The 17,124-nt window shown below is 41.8% G+C and overlaps 1 protein-coding gene and 1 pseudogene across 3 annotated transcripts; one reads left to right on the top strand and one right to left on the bottom strand.

Moving 5' to 3' along the window:
• Nucleotides 1-1,150: 1,150 nt before the first annotated feature.
• Nucleotides 1,151-7,198, top strand: LOC129822757 (FAST kinase domain-containing protein 3, mitochondrial-like; annotated as a pseudogene).
• A 127-nt stretch (nucleotides 7,199-7,325) lies between these two features.
• Nucleotides 7,326-12,152, bottom strand: LOC129822755 (charged multivesicular body protein 5-like). 3 transcript variants are annotated; one of them, XM_055881140.1, is made up of 9 exons: nucleotides 12,045-12,152; nucleotides 11,745-11,862; nucleotides 9,654-9,758; nucleotides 9,416-9,462; nucleotides 9,152-9,245; nucleotides 8,973-9,044; nucleotides 8,658-8,766; nucleotides 8,175-8,290; nucleotides 7,326-7,930 (listed from the first exon to the last, which is right to left on the bottom strand). In XM_055881140.1, the coding sequence occupies exons 3-9, from the start codon at nucleotides 9,681-9,683 to the stop codon at nucleotides 7,880-7,882; spliced, it is 519 nt and encodes a 172-aa protein (XP_055737115.1). In that variant the 5' UTR covers nucleotides 9,684-9,758; nucleotides 11,745-11,862; nucleotides 12,045-12,152; the 3' UTR covers nucleotides 7,326-7,879. The 3 variants fall into 3 exon arrangements, with proteins under 3 accessions (XP_055737115.1, XP_055737114.1, XP_055737113.1); XM_055881139.1 differs by having other exon boundaries at nucleotides 11,745-12,143; XM_055881138.1 differs by lacking the exons at nucleotides 11,745-11,862; nucleotides 12,045-12,152 and adding an exon at nucleotides 10,307-10,493.
• Between the last annotated feature and the right edge of the window lie 4,972 nt (nucleotides 12,153-17,124).

Genomic DNA, 17,124 nt, shown 5'->3' with positions numbered 1-17,124 from the left:
CACCTGCAGAACCACTCCTTTATTGGGGGTGTCTTGCTAATTGCCTATAATTTCCACCTGTTGTCTATTCCATTTGCACAACAGCATGTGAAATGTATTGTCAATCAGTGTTGCTTCCTAAGTGGACAGTTTGATTTCACAGAAGTGTGATTGACTTGGAGTTACATTGTGTTTAAGTGTTCCCTTTATTTTTTTGAGCAGTGTATATACAGTCATCTTAGATGGCAACTACACATTTCAGAGGAATATCTAGCAAAAAAGGATTGGCCAAAGATCTGAATTAGACTGCCTGTGTAAATGCAGCCTAAAATATTATCTAGATACTAAACTTAATATATCAGATCCTTGTCATCAGTTTATTTTTAATAAATTCCCAAAATATGCATATAGCAGCAGTCAATCATCTGGCACAGTAACAGCAAAAAATACCAAACCATACTATAACAGATTTGTAAATTTACTGCATCAAATATTACCACTTGCACTTAACTGAATTTCCTTAACAATTCTTTTGTTCTCATATTTACACTGAAATATACATTGTAACTTTCTCTTTAATGCTTATTCTAACTTCAGTAAGTCTATTTTGGTAACTCTGGCATTGTAGTTCCCCCTAGTGGCTTAGTGAAAAATATTAACCCAGCCCATTGGCTTAGTTAACGGCCAATCACTACTGAGCACCTTCCTTACAGAACCACGCTGGACCGGTGGCTGGATCTTTCACATGTTTTGTGGCATCCCCTGTTAGATTATGGGTTGCACTGTATTAGTTGGCCAAAAGCTGACATTTGCATGTATTTTCTAACAGTATGGTTAGGTCATGGTATGTTTAGTCAGACTTTGCGTGTAGTTTGATAACCACCAACAAGAAAAAGGTTAATTAACATCAAAATGAATGGGGCATTCCATGAACCTGTGTTTATGGAAAACACTTGAATCCGATGTAAATATTCCACAGCACTGTAGTCTTTTACTGTAGTGGTTCTGGTAACTAAACTATAAAAAGAGTTGCACACTCCATATCTCCCAGTAATTTATTGCGTAAAATAACGTTTTGGCCTCACTGTGCCTGCAGGGTGTTCTGGTAACTAACAGAGCTTTGAAGGTTAATCTGTTCTCATGCTCATGCAGGTTGGAACCACCCGGTGAGTCCTGGAACAGAACCATGGCTTTAAAGGTGATCCAGAGGCTTCAGCTACTCTGGCAGACAAGGGCACACCTCAGTCCTCCAGGTGGGCTGGGTAGCATCTCCAGACTTCTGTGTGCTCCGGAAGGGGAGCCCCTGTGTGTGGCGTACCTATGGACCTCAGCGGACCGCTGTATCCAGAGACTCAGTCAGCCAGCTTGTATGAGTTTGTCCACCATTGCCAAGGACTCTTTCTACGCCACTGGGTCAGTCGGCCAGGTGCACTGACCCACTGTTGCAGAAGAGAAAGCCTTCCTGGACCGCCTCGGCAGTTGCTCTTCCTCCAGACAGGTCCTGCACTCCTCCGCACTGTGGAGATCACGTCTGACACTATGGCAGCGGCAGTCTTGCACTGTGTGGCTGACCCTGAAGGACCCCTCAGTGTGCTGTGCTGCCAGCTAGAGCAGGACTCTCGTCTGACGGAGACCGAGCTGATTTCTGCCCTGCTGGCCTGCACGCACCTCTACGTGGACCCCTAGAGCACGCTGGTGGTGCGGCTGGTGTCGGAGTGCCAGGAGCGGCTGGACGGGAGCCAGATGAGCGTGGGACAGCCGTGCACCTTCGGCCAGGCCCTGGAGGGCCCGGGTTGTGGGATGCTGGAGCAGGTACAGAGGCATGAGCCAGGCCAGTAGAGCCTAGCAGAGCTCACTGCTGTATACGGACTGCTGCAGGCAGGAGTAGGGGAGGAGGGCAGCTACCAGGACCTCCTAAACGCTATGCACACTCCTTCTTGGTGGAGGTCATGGAGAGACACATGCTCAAGATGGCTTTCAGTTACCAAGGTGATGCAGTGCTTGGGGCGCCTGAACATCCTGTCGCTACCGGTGTTTGACGCTGTGGCAGAGAGCTTTGTGTACCGGGCGGAAAACTACAGCACCAGCCAAGTGGCCAGGCAGATCATCCCGTTTGGGAAGCTGGGCTACCTGCCGCCCAACGCTGGGGCGGTGTTCCGGAATGTGGCGGCCATCCTGTACGCACGCTTCTCTCATTTCCAGCCCAGAACACTCCTCAACCTGCTGCACTCCTACGTCCTGGTAGAGAGGTTCCCTGTCAACTTTGTGTCCAAGGTCTTCAACCTCTACTTCTTCCAGAAATTACAAGGTACTCTCATTGATAAACCCACAGGGCAATTCAACGGAAACGGAATTATGCTGAGACTCACTTTAAAATGTATACCAAACAAAAACCATTGATTTCAAAGTTTAACAAACAATACTACTCTATGCACAATGACTACTTCGAACAATTTACACATTAAATACAATTTTTAAAGATTTAAAGTTTGATAACAGAATTACGGTAAAATCAATTTTATTCTGTTACCAAACTTTGTATCTGCACAGTTCTTCCTGTAAATGTGTTGGTGTAAAATTGTCTGTGGAAATTGTTAAAAGCTAGTCATTGTGCATAGTTCTATGGTTTGTTAAACATTGAAAGAAATGTTTTTGTTTGGTAGCCAATGTGTCGGAGGAAACACTGACGACCGAAGTCAGCCTGCAGGCGCACGGCCCGCCACAAGGAGTTGCTAGAGCATGATCAGTCAAGTAAAGCCCCCGGCCAAACCCTCCCCTAACCCAGATGACGCTGGGCCAATTCTGCGCCGCCCTATGGGACTCCCGGTCACAGCCGGTTGTGACACAGCCTGGGATTCAACCCGGATCTGTAGTGACGCCTCAAGCACTGCGATGCAGTGCCTTAGACTGCTGTGCCATTTGGGAGGCTTGTTTGGTATATTTTAAATAGAAAAATCTCCATTACCATGGAATTGCCCAACACTTACTTTACTCTTCTTCATAATTGCACTTGTTGCAGTATCTTTGGTTTAACAATTGTAAATTAATTTGTGTTCCAGAGCAAGGCATGGGAGTTGACCAGATTGTACTGGCCCAACTGACCCAGCTCTACATGACTGTGAAGCTTGAATGCCCTTTCTATGAGGTAACGAGTTACTACAAATCAATTTTAATTACAGTTGAAGTCGAAAGTTTACATACACTTAGGTTGGAGTCATTAAAACTCATTTTTCAACCACTCCACAAATTTCTTGTTAACAAACTATAGTTTTGGCATGTCGGTTAGGACATCTATTTTGTGCATGACACAAGGAATTTTTCCAATAATTGTTTACAGAGAAATTATTTCACTTATAATTCACTGTATGATAATTCCAGTGGGTCAGAAGTTTACATACAATAAATTGACTGTGCCTTTAAACAGCTTAGAATTTTCCAGAAAATTATAATGGCTTTAGAAGCTTCTGATAGGCTAATTGACATCATTTGAGTCAATTGGAGATGTACCTGTGGATGTATTTCAAGGCCTACCTTCAAACTCAGTGCCTCTTTGCTTGACATCATGGGAAGATCAAAAGAAATCAGCCAAGACATCAGAAAAAAAATTATAGACCACCACAAGTCTGGTTCATTCTTGGGAGCAATTTCCAAATGCCTGAATGTACCACGTTCATCTGTACAAACAATAGTATGTAAGTATAAACACCATGGGACCACACACCTGTGTTGTGTTCTGTCTCCTAGAGATGAACGTACTTTGGTGCGAAAAGTGCAAATCAGTCCCAGAACAACAGCAAAGGACCTTGTGAAGATGCTGGAGGAAATTGGAACAAAAGTATCTATAAACACAGTAAAACAAGTCCTATATCGACATAACCTGAAAGGCCGCTCAGCAAGGAAGAAGCCACTGCTCCAAAACCACCATAGAAAAGCAAGACTACGGTTTGCAAGTGCACATGGGGACAAAGATCGTACTTTTTGGGAGAAATGTCCTCTGGTCTGATGAAACACAAATAGAACTGTTTGGCCATAATGATCATTGTTAGGTTTGGAGGAAAAAGGAGGATGCTTGCAAGCCGAAGAACACCCTCCCAACCGTGAAGCAATGGGGTGGCAGCATCATGTTGTGCGGGTGCTTTGCTGCAGGAAGGACTGGTGCACTTCACAAAATAGTTGATATCATGAGGAAGGAAAATTATGTGGATATATTGAAGCAACATCTCAAGACATCAGTCAAGAAGTTAAAGCTTTGTCGCAAATGGGTCTTCCAAATGGACAATGACCCCAAGCAAACTTCCAAAGTTGTGGCAAAATGGCTTAAGGACAACAAAGTCAAGGTATTGGAGTGGCCGTCACAAAGCCCTGACCTCAATCCTATAGAAAATTTGTGGGCAGAATTGAAAAAGCGTGTGCGAGCAAGGAGGCCTATAAACCTTACTCAGTTACACCAGCTCTGTCAGGTGGAATGGGCCAAAATTCACCCAACTTATTGTGGGAAGCTTGTGGAAGGCTACCTGAAACGTTTGACCCAAGTTAAAAAATGTAAAGGCAATGCTACCAAATACTAATTGAGTGTATGTGAACTTCTGACCCACTGGTAATGTGATGAAATAAATAAAAGCTGAAATAAATAATTCTCTCTACTATTATTCTGACATTTCACATTCTTAAAATAAAGTAGTGATCCTAACTGACCTAAGACAGGGAATTTTTACAAGGGGTAAATGTCAGGAATTGTGAAAAACTGAGTTTAAATGTATTTGGCTAAGGTATATGAAAACTTCCGACTTCAACTGTATATGACTTGCTCAACTGCAGTGTTGCAATCCTAGCACACTATCCTCTGATTTACCTTTAACACCCTGTATTAACCCCAGGGTCCAAGGCTCCTTCCTATGTACCGTGTCAAGTTTTTCCTCACTCCTGGTCGGTCTCTGGAGACGCCGGTTGACGGACACCTCTACAACTATGTGAAAACTGGACTGGTGGATCTACTAGGGGCCCGTGCTTACTTCACTTCCAGAGTCCTCACTCCATACTGCTACACACTAGGTAATGCAGACAGCACATTTTAAGATACAACACATGTAACCTTTAATTCAATGCTTCAGACAATGTTATGGTTATACCTATACTGAAAATAAAGGCGCAAAGACAAATCTCGCCCCTATGTTTGTTTCAGATGTGGAAATAAAGCTGGATGAGGATGGATATGTATTGCCTTGACAGTGAAATTGACTATATCTTCAAGAGGTAAAAACAATAGACATTCAAACAATGAAATGCATAGACGCAGTGCATTCGGAAAGTATTCAGAGCCCTTGAATTTCCCCATTTTGTTACATTGCAGCCTTTTTCTAAAATTGATTAAATAGTTTTTTCCCCTCATCAATCTACACACAATACCCCATAATGACAAAGCAGTACGTTGTTCAAGCACCTTTGGCAGCGATTACAGCCTCAAGTTTTCTTGGGTATGACACTACAAGCTTGAAACACCTGTATTTGGGGAGTTTCTTCCATTCTTCACTGCAGATCCTCTCAAGCTCTGTCAGGTTGGATGGGGAGTGTTGCTGCACAGCTATTTTCATGTCTCTCCAGAGATGTTCGATTGGGTTCAAGTCCGGGCTCTGGCTGGGCCACTCAAGGACATTCAGAGACTTGTCCTGAAGCCATTCCTGCGTTGTCTTGGCTGTGTGCTTAGGGTCATTGTCCTGTTGGAAGGTGAACCTTCACCCTAGTCTGAGGTTCTGAGCGCTCTGGAGCATGTTTTCATCAAGGATCTCTCTGTACTTTGCTTCGTTCATCTTTGCCTCGATCCTGACTAGTATCCCAGTCCCTGCCGCTAAAAAACATGCACGATGCTGCCACCACCATGCTTCACCATAGGGTTTCATCAGACCAGAGAATCTTGTTTCTGATGGTCTGAGAGTCTTTAGGTACCTTTTGGCTAACTCCAAGTGGGCTGTCATGTGCCTTTTACTGAGCAGTGGCTTCTGTCTGGCCACTCTACCATAAAGGCCTGATTGGTGGAGTACTACAGAGATGTTTGTCCTTCTGGAAGGTTCTTCCATATCCACAGAGGAACTCTGGAGGCTCTGGCAGTGACCATTGGGTTCTTGGTCACCTCCCTGACCAAGGCTCTTCTCCCCTGATTGCTCCGTTTGGCTGGGCGGCCAGCTCTAGGAAGAGTCTTGGTGGTTCCAAACTTCTTCCATTTAAGATTGATTGATGCCACTGTGGTCTTGGGGACCTTCAATGCTGCAGAAATGTTTTGGTTCCCTTCCCCAGATCTGTGCCTCGACACAATCCTGTCTCGGAGCTCTTGGACAATTCCTTCGACCTCATGGCTTGGTTATTGCCGCAGATGGACTCCAATTGAGTTGTATAAACATCTTAAGGATGATCAATGGAAAGAGGATACACCTGAGCTCAATTTCAAGTCTCATAGCAAAGGGTCTGAATACTTATGTGAATAAGGTTTGTTTTTTTATATTTAATATATTTGCAAAAAAATCTGAAAACCTGTTTCTGCTTTGTCATTATGGGGTATTGTGTGTAGATTGAGAAAAAATAATTTAATCAATTTTAGAACAAGGCTGTAACGTAACAAAATGTGGTAAAAGTCAAGGGGTCTGAATAATTTCCGAATGCACTATAGCCATTTTATTCAGGCCCATGCGCTCTGTTATGTACTTGGAGGATAGCAGTTTGCATTGATGGTTTACTGTGCACACAAGACAGCTGCTGGGGAAAGAGGCCATGAGGCTTCTGGGATATAAAGTTGTTCAGGTCGGAAATGCATGCCGCAACCCTCAATACCCTGTTTCACTGATGATTTGACCTTTTTGAGTGTTCGGTCTGCTGTAAATTCTGATTTCAGCCCCTTTGCTAGTGTTCTGCCTGTCTCTAGGCATCTACTCTGTCAAAAAAGAGCATGTCTGTATTCATTTAGATCTACTCTGTGCTCCATCTGTAACTAATAGAAGTCTGTTTTTGTAGATTTCTTACTATGAATTTGAGAAGCTTCGGAACAAGACCGAGGATGAGTATCTTCACAAGAATATCTTCCCCCTCAGCTACAGGCTCAGTTGGTGATGACTGGCTCAAATAAGGCCTTTGTTGCTGTCATACATCTATAACACTGTGCACTATACAGTTTGGGCACTGTTTTTGTCATCTCAAAGTGCACATTGTCTAACATTTCTACCTGAAAAAGTATAAAGTCAGGAAATCATAGCTTTTGAGCAATTGTAATTCTACACACTACTAGTGTTCTATTGTATAGTGAAATTACTTAGTCTTCTCTACTTTAATCCACCATGATGGACCACCACAATTTGAAATATATAATACATGTATATTTATTAGTAGTTGGCAATACAGTGCTGCAGTAGAAAGTTAGAACATCCAAATACCAAGAATCACCTTGGAGGGGGGGGGAAAAGTACACTAGTTCATACAAAGAACAATAATTTTGAACATAGCCAAGCATCACTATCGATTTTTGATTTACATTTTTGACATGGTCAATTATTCAATTCAAGGTAACCTAATTAAGGCAAGTTGTTTTTCTATGTCCACCACCATGTAATGCATGTCAGTCAGATATACACTGAGTATACAAAGCATTAAGAACACCCTCTTTCCATGACAGACTGACCAGATGAAACCTATGATCCCTTATTGATCTGTGTAGATGAAGGGGAGGAGACAGGTTGAATAATTATTTGTTGGGGGGGGGGGGGGATTGGGTATGTGGAGGGGGTGCACAATTCAATATTAGGATGGTGTTCCTAATATTTGGTATACTCAGTGTATATGTTGTAAAAAGGCTATGATACATTTTTTTTTAAAGAGTTGGGAGTGTTGCCATTGGTTTCTGCCTGCTGTCCATCCATTATGTAGCAGGGATCTGTGGCAGGCCAAATTCATCCACCAGAACTCCATCCTGTAAAACAGACAATAAATTACACATTTGTAGGAAACTCCAGTTATGTCTAAATGGGTGCAGAATGTGTCTTCATCCAATGTAATATCCTAAAAACAAAACTGAACCCTTAAAACAATGCATCCGTCTTCTGTATTGATCGAAACAGTGTCAGTTGTGAGTGCCTTTTAACATAATGCCCCAGTGAATTATTCAAGACTAAACTGGGTAAACATGAATACAGTGGTTAGAGAGAGATATGTACCCGGTTTGGTGCCCTGTCACTGGGTATTCCCTCTGGGATGGAGGGGGCAGTGCTGGCCTCATCCAGGTAGGAGCTGTCATCATCAAGCAGGAGCTCATCTCCCAGGGCATCCAGCTCTGGGATCACACGCACACAGCCATTGATGCGCAGTTATTACATGCAGTCTATTGACATAAGGACTGCATTGACCGCTGTTGTATCACTGTGCTGAAGTAAACAGCACTTTATCTTGGCGAGGTCGCAGTTGTAAATGAGAACTTGTTCTCAACTAGCCTACCTGGTTAAATAAAGGTGAAGTACAATAAAAACAAAACTCTGTAGTGCAGTGGGAAATGATGCCATCTATTGACCTACAGCAATGTTCTAATATAGACCCATCCTGTACTGGAGCAACACCAACCGTGTTGGAACACAATACAGTTATGTACTGCATTTCGGTGTACTGTCTCCCTTGTGGCTGTGTCATACTCTTACAGCACTGACCTGCTTCCAGGTCATCATCATCGATCTCTGGCGTCCCGTAGCTTCTGCTCATCGCCTCCTGCACCTCGTTGGCGTCCTCCATCATGTCCTCCAGCTGGTCTTGGAGATCCTGCATCAGGAAAACATGGAACTCTTAACCCAAACGTCTCTCAATCACAATAGGCCATTCACGTTACCCGGATGAATATGACCCAGATCAGATGGCTGAAATATGTTGAGTCTTTCAAGACAAGGGTCTGTAGTAAAACTACTGCACTTCTACGTCAGACCACCAAATGGTGTTGTAGTGCATCAGGACTCAAAGAAGACAAATACCTCAATCTGATCGATCTTCACGTTCTTGTATGCCGCCTTCATCTCTTTGGCTCCAATTTTCATGGCATCAACCTATAATGCAAAATATGACATTTTTAACCCAAGAGAACAGCCTGGCATAACAACTACGGTAAATTGTGACTTTGCGTTACAGTCAGTACATTACTGTGGCCCCTTACTGTTGTTTTTGTGTCTTTGAGAGTTTGAATTGTGTAGTTGGCCTGTTCCATGTTGAAGGACTGCTGTGTGAGGTTGTCTCTCTGGCTCTCGTACCTGAAAAACAAGATTGAAAAGCATCAATACAGATGTTTTTATGCGCTCATATCCTGACTAGGGTGACGGTTTACTGCTACTTGATGTGGTTCATTAGGTTACTGTGATATGTGTCTTGATTAATTTGTGGTTATCGATGTGTTGACATACTCCCTTCATAAGTTACTCACATTCTTTTCTGCTTCAGTACCCTCATCGCCTTCTGCTTGACCATGTTCTGATGAAAACATTAACAGGAAACAATTCACGCGACATCAGACCTAGCTAGATACTGCTGAGAACAAGTGGGGACCATACTTGTGTATTGTTTTGTTCACAAACAGCATTAGCCTACATGTGTAATAGAATGACGTAGGTAAACATATCTAATACCACAGCTGCTTCACTCAGGGTAGGGTTAAATCTTACTTTTGAAGGGCCATCTCTCATCTTCTTCATCTGATCCTTGTACTTGACCAGTTCAACATCTAGTCTGGCAATCTTCTTGTCAACAGATTCCGCTCGCGAGTCAACCTTAAGAGAGGAAGAACTGGCACGAGTTAACCATGCAGACTGTTTTCATATTTCAATGATCTTGTCGGAAATCTCGGAAATCTTTGTAATGAACTTGTGGTATCAGAAAAAGTTATTTGAATACATGTATTAGTTATTATAATGATCAAATAATCTGTTACATTTTCTTCAATCAATTTTTACAGCCAATAGCACTAGCTTAACACCTGATTTGGTCAAACATAAAACTGGTTGGAACAACACTTTTTAGCCTACATTGGAAACCAGCATCACCCTACTGAACTGCCTATTGACGATTGGTCATCTAGCTAATTAGCTAGCTAAGTCACTTGGACACTATTATAACGCTAATCAAACTAACTTTCAAGATAACATTAAGTAGATAGAGTATTTTATGAGCTATAGGTCTTCAATGGGCTGTCACAACTTTCTCCCATTGTTGCTAGAACAATCAGCTGTCATTCAGATAGTTAGCTAGCTAGCCAGCAAGCCAAGTTATTTTGTTTGTCATAGACACTGCTCTGTAAGTTATTTTCATAGATACTTACATTCCCTATGCAGTCTGTGAGATTTGGTGGTGGTCCCTTCGGTTTTCCTCGACCGAAAATACGGTTCATTTTGAAATAAATATCCAATAACTCAAAACAAAAAAATCTGCCTGAACGTCAGGGAAAATAAAGCAAATCCGGAAGCAACATAGAGCTGACGTCACATACTTCTTCTTCTTCGATTAGGTTTAACGGCGGTTGGCATCCAATAAATGTTGCATTACCGCCACCTACTAAACTATACGACAATTTATGCACTACTCTAACGCTGGAAACCTAAACCTGCCTCTCTCGAACCGAACATGTCTAATTCCCAGCCCCATGGGCACACCTGCAATAGGCTGGACACATGAGATTTTTAACAACGCTTTTTTTCTGTTAAATACATTGCACGCTCACTTTTCGCCTGGGTACACGTTATTGTGACCCAAAGCTTTATCATCAAACATTTTATGGTCATTGTTAAAAAAAAAAAAAATCTGAAAAAGGTGTAAACCTGAACAAAATGGATGTCCCTGTCCTCTTTTTCAAGACGTGGCCAATTTAAACAGCCAGAAGACATTTTTTTAACGATTTGTTGTTTCTAAATGGCTGCTGGATCATTTGATATGCACCGAAATCTATTTGTTCGTAGGTATCAAATTGAGCGAATGCTGCGCAGGTTCACTGAGTTGCAAACCAAATAGATAGGTCTAGTTCCTTGATCTGTAGATCTGACGCAGTTGCTAACTCAGATTATGAACCTAACAAGTGTCACGAATGAGTAATGTAGTACCCACAGAAGGCCACAGGGCGGAGGAAGAGAGCTATAAACCCATACTGTTTTTTGTCTTAAACCCTAACCCTAGGTATAACCTATTTCAGCCCTAACCCTAACCCTAGGTATAACCTATTTTAGCCCTAACCCTAAATCCCAACCCTGACTTGGTCACCATTTTTCTAACCCTAAACCTAACCCTAACCCTGGTCACCCATTACTTTACAGTTATATATATATACCACAGCTAGTATATATATATATATATATATATATATAACTGGTATATATCGTATTGGTTTTGGGAGAGAGAAAAAAATAAGGAAATGGAAACCGCACACTGCTCTTTATAGTATCACTGGTCTTTAAGCTTACGTATCGGCCTCACGGCCTTTGTCAGGGCTTTTGTGAATTTCTTAAAATTAGCACCTTATGTAAACCTAGCCCCACCCACATCCGTTCCACGCATCGAAAGGGGTTGGAGGTCTTTTGAATTTAGAGAAAAACAACTATGCAGGTATTGAACCCCGGCCAAATAATCACTAGTTAGATGCGCAAACCTCAATCTAGTATGCATGCATTATGTAAGCATCTTAATATCTCATGTAAACGTAATAGAAAACACAAAAGACAGCCCTCGAAAAAATTACATCATGCAACCCTCGCAGATAACAAATTTACCTCAACATGCCCTTCGCTTGCGGGTGAAGGCAGAGGTGATTGCTGCCGCTGACAGCACGAGCTTTTGGCAGGGTTTGTTGAGCTGGCTTCTTGTGCGAGAAGGCAGAGCGGCTAGATCCTGTTGGTTGATGAATTTGACAATGAGAATTTGACAATGAATATAACGGGAAAATACGTTTCTCGACCAGAGTTGACAGAATTAATGTTCAGGATAATTGATAATAGTTATTGAAATATTAATCAAGTATAATTTCAAAACATGAGCATGAAAATAGATAATGAATCATCATAGTAATTCACAGTGATCTGTTAAAATGCTGTTTCAGTCCTTCCTCTTGCATCAGCAGTGTGGAAAGGAACAGAAAAAAGCGCACGCGGGAGTTTTTCCAGTGAGAACGAAGCGGTGGGGAAGCCGGGGGGTTGTTAGCTATAGTGTGTAGTCAATAGCCGATTGGCCCGGGGCATTCGTTTTGCATAATATAGGGTAGGCGTACAAGTCACAATATTACTATTCAAACCGACAATTTATAGAATCCAAAACCAGAGATACGGCCCCGCACGTCCCTATGGGCTTTAGAGAGGCCTGGCGCTGGTGCGTTGTCTCCAGAGGAGCCGGTGCAGGTATGTAGCCTAGTATTTGTTTTATGTCATCTCAACCTAGCCGAAATCTGTTCCATTTGAATGACCTTAATGTTTTCCCCAACAGGACTCAGTGTTTGTGTCCTTGCAGATTCTATGCTTCGAAACATGCATTGCCTGTTGCACACTGCTGGGTGCACCCTGGCACAACTCTGGAGCGAGCAACACGTCAACAGTTGTACCATTTGCGTACTGTCAGTGGTCCACTGCTATTGATTGTACACATTGGAACAAACAACGTAGCTCAAGGGGATTCTCCTCACGACATTATCAAGTGGATGCGGGAACTGATCATCAGAGTTAGGGAGTATCGGTATGAAGTAAGGTTTGCCGTTTGCTCCATTCTACCCCGGCCGAAGGACGATGCTACCACTAAACACGTAGTTAAGGAAACACATCGGCTTTTGGAGAATCTGTCACGTGAAAACGATGGTGTCATTTATTTTAGGACTAATATATTATTTATGAGGTACTCACAACCCAATCACACACTTTATAGCAGTGACCGGCTTCATCTTAATTTTCACGGCCAAGGGTAGGCTTTTTGATTATTTGCAGCGTTTTTTGTTTCATTACACGAGGTAGGGTAGACAGGGCAGGTTTAGATATTTTATTTGTGTTATTTTCTTTGCTTTTATTTTCTGAGTTGCCTCAGATTTTTTTATTTGACCTTATATTGATTTTTAGGTTTTATTGCGCTACCCGGTGTTCATGATCCTTGTTGTTTTCCAAACATTAAAATGCACCAAATCTCTTCGTTCATGTGATGCCATTCACTTGAATATGAGAACTGACGCAACACTTTGTCAATTTATGAAATGTTCACAAACACTGTATTGGCTTCTGCTGTGTATTTTCGGAACATTGAAAAGCACCAAAGCCTCTCAACCACGAACATTAATAAATATGCCTGTATATGTCTTGCTAAGAATGAACGAGGCGCCCTGACTATATGACAGACTGCAGATATCTTTGGATGGTTGTAAAGCCCTATACCTAAGCTACTCGGGATATGGTCGGCCGTCAATTTTACACCATGGGAAAGTTTTGTTATATTGCTATATAAGTTGGTTATATTGCATGCTAATGACATGGCTAATGAAATGCATCATCATTTTCGACTCGAGCGAATCAAATGCATGTATCTGATTGGCTACCGTTCCCGGGCGGGAAATTTCCCGATGAAGTGCACTTTGGTCCTTGCTATCCGGGATCCTTGGGCCGTCCCTATCCGTTGAATTTGAGGGTTAATGTTAGTAAAGACAGTAGGTTCAGATAGGGGCGTCCCACGTAAGTGCCAATATGAGGTGACTGAATTCATGTTCAGGATTTATTTTCAGTCATGTTTGTAGTCCTCTTAGTCAGTTCTTCCTCTTGCGGGGTGGAAAGGGACAGACAAAAAGCGCCGAAGGAGTTTTCCTGGGATTGGTGTATCCAGGGAGAACTAATCTTCAGAAAATGTCATTCGTGGTCTTATGCTGGAAATATTTAGCAGTACCATAAACAATGTCACCGAATAAGTGTAAAGTAATCCTTACTGAAGTAGTAATTACTCAGAATTGCTAAATATAAAATATTTGTTACTTCATTTTATCACTTACAACCATAAAATAGCCATTTACAGCATGACAATGAACAATGGTCCATATACCCTTAAACCAAATACACCGTACATTTAGTTAATTATTAAAAAACACTTTCTTAAGATGGGTAGCATTATCTGCCAAAGTAACTTAAATTGATAAATATAAATCTGGTAGATCTTAAGACCCTTTGCTTTCCTGCCTGCCTGCCATGATATCAGATAATTAGACATGTGAATAATGAAAAGTGAAGTTACAAAGTGTTGAACACAAAAAAAAGGCAAATGGTAGCAGATAAATAGTAAGCTGGTTAAAAAAAAGACTTCACTTTTTAGACATCTCTATTTTCCCAATACAATGGCAATGTCTGTATTTCGCCAAATAACTCAGAATTGATGTCGAGCTCTGTGGTCATCAAACGCTAGCCTTTCAAATATCAGATATTACATATCAGAAATTACACTTTACTGTTGGAACTCTGAGGATGCCCCATTGTTTCCCTATGTGGAAATTCTACACGGGCATGTCTGTCTATTTTGCCAAATATCTCACAATGTGTATATTTAGATTTTTTCAAGTCGGACACCATTTGTAATTATGTAAGTCTGGGCAGCGAGCACGATTGTCATCGATCACTAGAAAATAAATAGAAGTTTGAATTTTTTTCCCTACTTACTCATTTCGCAGACATAAGCACAGTTGACACCATCGAGGTGCAGATGTTTACTTTCTACACAAGTATTTTTTTTTCTGTTTCGTCCTAAGAACAGATCGTAGTGGTAAAATAAAAAGGGCTACTGTCAATCCAGCATGACTTCTGCTGCGCTCAAAACAACTGGGAAATCTCAGACTTCAGTGAGTTCAAGACAACTGGGAACTCGACTGGGAAAATACGTTTTGAATGGTCATCCAACTCAGAATTGCAAGTCGGGAACTCAGGCCTCTTTCTAGAGCTCTGACCTGAAGATCACTGACGTCATCATGATTCGACCTTGTTTTTGTCAGAGTTCCCAGTTGTCTTGAAAGCACATTACATCTAGAGAATTCCAGACTTTGATGTCAAAATTTTCCCGCAAAGGACCGCCACAACACCTTCCTGTTCAAGTGAGCACAGCACAACAAGGTGAGTACAAAAGTGTCTTGTATGCTGCTCCATAAATGATGTAATATGCCAGGGAGATATGTATACTGTAGCTAAGAACGTAATACTAAGTGTATGTTGTGTAGTAAGCTGTTAGTAGCCCATGTGCCTCACCCTAATAATTTGGTCCCTTTTCTCCTCATAATTTTGCCTACTTTTCTGACTTGGTGAGGCACACTGTTTTAGAGAAATGTAATCATCGAATATTGTAATAGCTTTCATTGTCTGCTTATATGCCTCCTTTATTTATCCTATGGTTCTGACTTGGTGTACAGGGAGAATACTGTATGAACGGCCCATGTTCTGAATCCTGTCGTGTGCATTTCAAAGGTGCTGAACAAATAGTTATATTGACTACGTCTGTCCTAGCTCTCTCATTAATGTCTTAATCGAAATAACGGATTGTCTCTTATCCGCTTGTCATTCCCTTATGCCATAGTTTGTCCATCTCAATTGTCAGTAGAAACCACATTTGTTTAAGCAAGTCAGCCATATTAGCTATGTTTTTTTAAAGGCAGTAAATGAGGCTGAATTTACTGTTTCGCTGTTTACAAGGCTCCGCTGAGAGCCATGTGTAGCAGTGGTAAGGTGTTGGGGACTGCTGTTGGAACTCTGTTGTTGGGACAGCTTTATGTAGGCCCTAACAGTTTGTGGGCACCGTTTGTCACTGTTATGGTGCAATTAATGTATTTTTTAGTGTTGTGTAGTGGCTTTGCTGGCATGCATAAAACCTTTTTTGGGGGATGTTTGCCCCACCAAGATTTACATGCAAAAATCATCACTGTATCATGCCCTTCTGCACACTTCTCACACCTAGGAACCTCCATCCTACATACTGCTGTGACATGCCCATAAGTTTGACACCTGTAACAACCGTAATGTGTTCAACACAAAAGCTCGTACGGGATATCTTATATATCCTAACATCACTTTGTCGGACAAAGACTCAACATCAAAACTCACAAGAACAAACAACGATTCTTCTGTTTCAGCACTCACGCCACTCTGTCTGCGCCACACCAAACAACGAGCATCACAAACATCGGGAATCTTCCCCTTCAGTTGGTAGAGTTTCACATTTACTGCTACCCCAGTATTCAGTCTTTTCAACGTCACCCTTTTCTTGAGAGCAAAACTATTCACCTCTATTGTTCCAGTTCGTTTAACGCAGAGCACCTGCTCACTCTGACCAGCAGAAACACAAACACTTATCACCAGACCACGTCTGGTTACCTTCACCGATTCCACAGGACCCAACTCTGTTTTCACCCACCGAAATGTTAAAACATATGTTTTTTCCCATATATAAATAAAATAAATTATATGTGGGCTACTGAGCTTGTCTGATGCTTTAAACACACTGTGATTAAATATTTAAAGACACACAAATGACTCAAGAGGGAGCCAGAGATCAAGATCACCTAACCAGAATAAAGAAAACTTTTCCCAAACCTCCTCCTCCCGCTGCTGCTGGCTTTCAGATTCTGCCATTACGCTCCCGAAGTTGCCAGTAATAGGCTACACCAGGGGTCGGCAACCTTTTCCATTTGCAGTGCCAATTCGTCTTATCATTTCTACTGATCTGTGTGCCAGTTATGATGCACATTTTTGTGGAACAGTTTATTTATTTTATAATAAAGTCTTTGTATCTCAAAATCATTTATGTAATTAGAGACACTGGGAGACAAATTCACCTTTCAGCAGAACAAAACCTAAAACACAAGGCCAAATATACGCTGGAGTTGCTTACCAAGAAGACGTTGAATGTATTGACTTAAATCGGCTTAAAAATTTATGGCAAGACTTTGGCTTCCTAGCAATGATCAACAACCAACTTGAAGAATTAAAAAATGAATATTGTGCAATCCAGGTGTGCAAAGCTCTGTAGAGACTTACCTTGAATCGCATCCAAAGGTGATTCTAACATGTATTACTCAGGGGTGTGAATACTTACTCCAGCCAAACCCTGACGACACTGGGCGCCACCCTATGGGACTCCCAATCAAGGCTGAATGTG

Source organism: Salvelinus fontinalis, chromosome 25, assembly GCF_029448725.1.
Source record: "Salvelinus fontinalis isolate EN_2023a chromosome 25, ASM2944872v1, whole genome shotgun sequence".
In the NCBI taxonomy this organism is placed as follows: Eukaryota; Metazoa; Chordata; class Actinopteri; order Salmoniformes; family Salmonidae; genus Salvelinus; species Salvelinus fontinalis.
Note: the sequence above shows the minus strand (reverse complement) of the source record. Positions and strands in the feature narration are given on the sequence as shown.